The 7,081-nt window shown below is 58.4% G+C and overlaps 1 protein-coding gene across 1 annotated transcript; it reads left to right on the plus strand.

Moving 5' to 3' along the window:
* The first annotated feature begins 656 nt into the window (after nt 1-656).
* On the plus strand, nt 657-6,592 carry apex2 (APEX nuclease (apurinic/apyrimidinic endonuclease) 2). The gene is given in 7 exon segments (XM_073028700.1): nt 657-882; nt 2,863-2,946; nt 3,652-3,829; nt 4,403-4,549; nt 4,774-4,843; nt 5,530-6,384; nt 6,386-6,592. Coding segments are annotated over 7 exon segments (1,545 nt in total). The 5' UTR covers nt 657-740; the 3' UTR covers nt 6,455-6,592.
* Nucleotides 6,593-7,081: the final 489 nt, after the last annotated feature.

Consider the following 7,081-nt stretch of genomic DNA (forward strand, 5'->3'; position numbering starts at 1 on the left):
AGCCCTGCCGCTGGAGCTGTGTCCTGCTCCTCGAACCCGCAGGTGGCGCTGTGGCTGTGTTTTCCAGTCGGCGGCGTCATTGTGGCCGTGTCCTCCAGCCGCTTGGCGGCGCTGGGCCTAGGTCATCCGGACCGCCAATGGTACTATGCCCGGGTCCTCTAGCCTAAAATTACTATCCACTTAATCAACTTACTCTGTATGTTGCAAAGGACGAAGGGTCTCGGCCCGAAACATCGACAGCGCTTCTCCCTATAGATGCTGCCTGGCCTGCTGTGTTCTACCAGCATTTTGTGTGTACTCTGTATGTGTAACTTTGAAAAGGATCGAATATTCCAACGAACTGCCCTGACTGAAATGTTCTGAAAACTTGTGAAGAAACATTAAATGCTGCGCTGATAAACCTGAAAAAAAGAGAATGGTACTGTGCCAGGGTCCTCCACGAGGCGGGTGGCGCTGTGTCCAACTCCTCCCGGAGGCTGGCGGACCTTTGCCCGAGTCCTCCAGCCGCGAGTGGCGCTGTGGCCAGCTCCTCCAGGCGGCTGGTGGAACTGTGCCCGGGTCCTCCAAGGCTGCTGGTGGCGCTATGCCGCCAATAGGCTGGCGTCGCCGTGCCTGGGTCCTCCAGCCCGCGAGTGGCGCTGTGCCCAGCTCCTCCAGGAGGCTGGCGGCGCTGCGGCGGGATCCTCCGGCCCGCCAGCGGCGCCGACTCCTCCCCCGAGGCTGGTCCTGGCGCCTTGCACATGGAGACCGCGGGCCCGGAGTCCGGCCTCCGGCTGGTCAGCTGGAACATGAACGGGATCCGGGCCCGCGGGAAGCAACTGCGGCCCACGCTGCTGAGTCTGGGCGCCCACATTATCTGCCTGCAGGAGACCCGAGTGAGCCGTGAGTGAGGGAGAGAGGGAGTGAGGGAGAGGGAGGGGGATGAAGGGAGGGAGTTGGAATAATTGACCAATGACCCCACCCTCTCCCAACGGGCAGAAGATACAAAAGCATGCCCATCAGGGTCAACCCCGTCTTCCCAAGTGCAGATAAGATGGACCCTTGACCCCGGAGTCTACCGTAGCCCTTGCACCTTATTGTAACACTTTACTCTGAATTCTGTTGTAGTTTTACCTTGTCCTACAGTACTAAAGTCCAAAGGTCAGTAAATTTGCTGCTGACACAAAGGTTGGGAGTGTTGTGGATAGCGTGGAGGGCTGTCAGAGGTTACAGAGGGACATTGATAGGATGCAAAACTGGGCTGAGAAGTGGCAGATGGAGTTCAACCCAGATAAGTGTGAGGTGGTTCATTTTGGTAGGTCAAATATAATGACGATATATTATTAATGGCAAGACTCTGGGCAGTGTGGAGGATCAGAGGGATCTTGGGGTCTGAGTCCATAGGACACTCAAAGCTGCTACGCAGGTTGACTCTGTGGCTAAGGAGACATACGGTGCATTGGCCTTCAATGATGGGATTGAGTTTAAGAGCCGAGAGGTAATGTTATAGCTATATAGGACCCTGCTTAGACCCCACTTGGAGTACTGTGCTCAGTTCTGGTCACCTCACCACAGGAAGGATGTGGAAGCCATAGAAAGGGTGTAGAGGAGATTTACAAGGATGTCGCCTGGATTGGGGAGCATGCCTTATGAGGATAGGTTGAGTGAACTCAGCCTTTTTCTCCTTGGAGCAACGGAGGATGAGAGGTGACCTGATAGAGGTGTACAAGATGATGATGAGGCATTGATCGTGTGGATAGTCAGAGGCTTTTTCCCAGGGCTGAAATGGCTGGCATGAGGGGGCACAGGTTTAAGATGCATGGAAGTAGGTGCAGAGGAGATGTTGGGTAAGTTTTTACACAGAGAGTGGTGAGTGCGTGGAATAGGCTGTCAGTAACGGCGGTGGAGTTGGATACGATAGGGTCTATCCTGGATAGGTACATGAAGCTCAGAAAAATAGAGTGCTAGGTAAATTCTAAGGTAAGGACATGTTCAGGACAGCTTTGTGGGCCGAAGGGCCTGTCGTGCTGTAGGTTTTCAATGTTTCTATGTATGTGTGCGTTGGGAATGGTGAGGGGGGAGGGGTGTGGGCAGGTGGCAGAGGATGAGGGTTGGGTTGGTGCGTGGCACAGGTGCAGACACACCCAGCCCTGAGACACCAGGCAACGTCATTTGATTCCAGGTCATTCATTACAGAATGCCCCTCTGCTGCTTCCCACTCCCTTCCCCCTTTCCCAACCATGATTCCTCTTTTCCTGCCTCCTTCCCACTCTCAGTCCACAATAGCAATCGGAATCAATCAGGTTTATCATCCATGAAATGTGGCTTTTTTTGTGGTAACAGTACATCGCAATACACAAAATTACTACAGTACTGTGCAAAAGTCTTAGGCACCCTGGCTATATATTATGTGCACAGTTCTGTACCTTAGTGCACTGTGAAATGAAATAATCTGTGTGGACAGCAAGGATTTTTACTGAAACTCTGACAATTCTAAACCAGTTTACCAAGGTTCAGAGGGGTATGGCGAGGCAAATGGGTGGCCATCTTGTTTAGTATGGATGAGATGGGCTGAAGAGCCTGTTTCTGTTACTCTATAACTTTCCCTTCAATGGCTGGCGTGGAGGATCTGACTGAAGCCGGCCGTTCCTCGCTGGTGGTCCCATTCCTGTCTGAACCCACGCTCTGCCAGTCTGCGGGAGAGCTGGGTCACCATCTCCCTTCGTCCGCTCCTCGGCTCGAGGGCGGACCGCCCATCGGTCACCTCCCTGCTCCTGGCGGCTCCACTCTCCAGGTCTCTCCCACCACACCGGGCTCCTGCTCGGCCACGACCCCCATCCCACTCTCAGCGGCACTAACGGCTGCCTCTCCCCCTGTGCCCAGGAGACCTGCTGGAGGAGGACGTGGCCATCCTCGAGGGCTTTAACTCCTACTTCAGCCACAGCCGTACACGCACTGGCTACTCAGGTACTTCCCATCGCGCAATGCTACCCCCTCCCTACCCTTTCACCTCTCCCTCCTTTCCCTGTTCCCCCTCCCTCCTTCCCTTACTTCCTGCCCCCCTCCCTACCCTTTCACCTCTCCCTCCCTACCCTTTCACCTCTCCCACCTTTCCCTGTTCCCCCTCCCTCCTTCCCTTACTTCCTGCCCCCCTCCCTATCCTTTCACCTCTCCCTCCCTACCCTTTCACCTCTCCCTCCCTACCCTTTCACCTCTCCCACCTTTCCCTGTTCCCCCTCCCTCCTTCCCTCACTTCCTGCCCCCCTCCCTATCCTTTCACCTCTCCCTCCCTACCCTTTCATCTCTCCCTCCCTATCCTTTCACCTCTCCCTCCCTACCCTTTCACCTCTCCCACCTTTCCCTGTTCCCCCTCCCTCCTTCCCTTACTTCCTGCCCCCCTCCCTATCCTTTCACCTCTCCCTACTTTCCCTGTTCCCCCTCCCTCCTTCCCTTACTTCCTGCCCCCCTCCCTACCCTTTCACCTCTCCCTTCCTACCCTTTCACCTCTCCCTCCTTTCCTTTTCACCTCTCCTTTCCCTGTTCCCCCTCCCTCCTTCCCTTACTTCCTGCCCCTTTCCACTTCCTCAGCACACCTCATCTCTACCCCCCTCCCCGCTCCCCACCCCAGGGTGCATGTTCAGGTGTGCTGTGATGTGTTCCAACCCTGTCCAGGTGTGGCCACCTACTGCACGGATGACGTCGCCCCGTTTGCGGCAGAGGAGGGTCTTTCGGGGGTGCTCTCCGGGAGTGGGGCCCCTCTCCCCCTGGGGCTGACCGACCAGTTCTCTGACCAGGAGCTCCGACAGCTGGACAGTGAGGGCCGGGCCCTCATCACTAAACACCGCCTACGGTAACCCTGCACGGCGCTGCGCCGGGGGGAGCGGGGAGAGCGGGGGGGGTGGCGAGAAGGGAGGAGCCGGCAGGGAGGGTGGGTGACACCAGGTGGAAGAGGCTCTGTGCAGTGAGGAGGAGTCAGCGATATGGGAGTAGTGGCGGGGAAAGGGAGCTGAGAGGCATCGGTTGACAGAATCTCTCCCACCTTCTCTCCCCCTCTCCCTCACCCTGCCCCTCCCTGCCCTAACCCCTCCCCTCCCATTGCCCCTTCCCCCTTCCTCACCTTTCCCTCCCCTCCTGCCCTATCTCCCTCCCCTAACCCCTTCCCTCTCCCATTGCCCCTTCCCCCTTCCTCACCTTTCCCTCCCCTCCTGCCCTATCTCCCTCCCCTTGCACCCCTTCCCCCTTCCTCACTAACCCCTCATCAATCCCTCCTCTCTTTTCCCTGCCCTCCCTCCTCCCCTATCCACACCCCTCCCTCTCCCCCCAAACCCTCCCCTCTGTTCTCTCCATCTCCCTCTCCACCCTTCTCCCCTCCCCCACTGCCCTCTGCTCTCCATCTCCTTCTTCCTCCCCCCCACACGCACAGGCTGTCGGAGGAGGGGGAGAGGACTCTCGCTGTGATCAACGTTTACGTCCCCCGGGCCGACCCCGACAACCAGCAGCGCCTCCAGTTCAAACTGCGTTTCTGCCAACTGCTGCAGGCCAGGGCCGAGGCCCTGCTTCGGGACGGAGAGTAAGGCTTCCCCGACCCCTAACCCCTGACCCAACCCACAATCCTCTCCACCGACCTATGACCCCCAACACTGGCAGCCGCCACTGTGAACCATGACCCCTGACAGAGGGGGCTGGGACCGTTTCCCTGACTCACCTCCCCGGGCAGACCTGAGCTCGTGACGCTCCTGGGTGAGGGGAGGGACGCGATGTATTTCCTGCCTCACTCCTCCCTTCTTTGTGCAGGATTGTGCTTGTACTCGGAGACCTGAACATCTCTCATCGGCCCATTGACCACTGCCAGCCCGGAGACCTGGTGAGGACACGCACCTTCCTGTCCTGGACTCACTGCACCTGGGGTGGGGACGGGGAGCGGCTTGCAGCACCCCCGTCCCCCTCCCTCGGTATCTTCCGTGCAGAACTGTGCAAAATTATATAGTTAGGGTGCCTGAGACTTTTGTCAATGGGTTCATAAATCTGGTGGGAGCAGAGGGTGTTGAGGGTGGAGCACCGTGGTGGGGGGGGAGGGGGGTGTATGTGGGACAGATGACAGAGAAAGAGTCCCAGGTTGGTGGGGGGGGGGTGGTGGTGGTTTGGCACCCACCCAGCCCAAAAACACCAGACAAGGTGTTTACAAACAATTGGTTCATTGATCGTTACAGAATGTATTTCTGTTCCCCGTGATGAACTGGGCCATATCCACCACGTTTTGTAGGCTTTTCCATTCAAGGTCATCAGTGTTTCCATACCAGGCTGTGACGCAGTCAGTCAGTACACTCTCCACCACACATCCACAGATTTTCATGACCGTATCTACCACTTTGAAAGGAATTATGGATCTATATGTGCGTTACAGATCTGTTTTCCTGCCCAGCCGTAGGGGAAGGGTTTATTCCCATGCTGGCTCCTTCTTGCTCTGGGTTAGTGCACTGGGGCGATGCACACGGTGTCCCCATCCCAGATTTGTGACCTGTCATCTCCTCTTCCCCCTCCCTCCCACAGGACGAGTTCGCTGCCCAGCCCGGGCGAAGGTGGTTGGATGGGTTCGTGTGCCAGGAGGAGGAGGAGGAGGAGGAAGGGACAGGAGGTAGGCTCTTCGTCGACACCTTCCGGCTCTTCCACCCGGGCCGGCTGGAGGCCTACAGCTGCTGGCAGACCAGCACGGGCGCCCGGGAGACCAACTACGGCACACGCATCGACTACGTCCTGGCTGGCGGCCCCCAGGCCCGGCGCTGGTTGGGGGGCTGCGACCTGCTGACCGAGGTGCGGGGCTCAGACCACTGCCCCGTGCGGGCATGGCTCAGGGCCCGCTGCCTGCCCGCAGCCCGCCTCCCCCCGCTCTGCACCAAGCACCTGCCAGAGTTTGCCGGGGTCCAGCAGACCCTCTCCCGTTTCCTGGTCGCCCTGCCCCGCCCTGACCATGGTCCACCCTCCCCGCTGGCTTCTGGGGAGGAGGGGGCAGAGTTTCGGCTGGGAGCCAGGGCCAACTCTCACCTAAACGAAGGAGCCAAGTCTGGCCAAGGGGCAGAAGCGGGGGCCAAGCCCAGGCCGGCGATAGGTGGCAGAAGGGGGAAGAAGGTCAATGGACGCCCCTGCCCGTCTGGGAACCTGCTGGCCTACTTCAAGCCGGCGGGCGGTGAGGGTGCCGGCTCCCGTTCCCCGAGCCCCCTGCCCCCCTCCTCCCCCCCGACTGGGGCCTCGGAGGGGGTGGCGCCACCCCCCGCTGACTTCTGGAAGGGGCTGCTGAGGGGGAGGCCCCCGCCCCCAGCCTGCCCCGGCCACGGCGAGCCCTGCGTCCTGCGCACGGTCAGGAAGGCTGGCCCCAACCGCGGGAGGGGCTTCTACTCCTGCCGCCGCCCCCCCCGGACCACCCCACAACCCCGCCTCCCGCTGTGGATTCTTCCGCTGGGCCGACTCCAGCGGGTGAAGGGGAGGGGAGTGAGTCCGGGACCGAGGAGCGACCCCCCCCACCCCACTCACACACACACACACACGGATTTTGTACATGACTTTTGTTTATTTAAATTTTGTATAAAAGTTTCAAATAAACCTCAGTGGGAGCAAACACTGGTGGAGTTGAGGGGAGTGACTATTCGAATGGAATGGAAGAGGCGTGACTGAGAACTTCCGCTGAAGGGTGGGGGAGTAACTTAGCGGTCAGCGCCAGTGATCGGGATTCACTTCCCGCCGCGGTCTGGAAGGAGTTTGTACTTTTTCACCGTGACCGCGTGTGTTTCCTCCCACAGTCCAGGGACGCTCGGGTTCTGGGCCTGCTGCGTTGGCGCTGGAAGCACGGTAACACTTGCAGGCTGCACAGGCACGTTTCAGACAAGATAGCACATTTATTTCTCAACATAGTCCCCTCCGACACTTACACACTTAGTCCAGCCGTCGTGGAGCATTCGGATCTTGGACCTCTAGAAAGTGTCCACAGCAGGGGTGATTAATAAGTATGTGGCCTAAGGTAGAAGGAGATGAGTTATAAACTTCAAACTTCCTCTAAAATCACCCGAAGAGTTGACCTGTATGTGCATGTAACGAGAACTGTATAACT

The sequence above is a fragment of the Hemitrygon akajei genome, chromosome 24, assembly GCF_048418815.1.
Source record: "Hemitrygon akajei chromosome 24, sHemAka1.3, whole genome shotgun sequence".
Lineage (NCBI taxonomy): Eukaryota > Metazoa > Chordata > Chondrichthyes > Myliobatiformes > Dasyatidae > Hemitrygon > Hemitrygon akajei.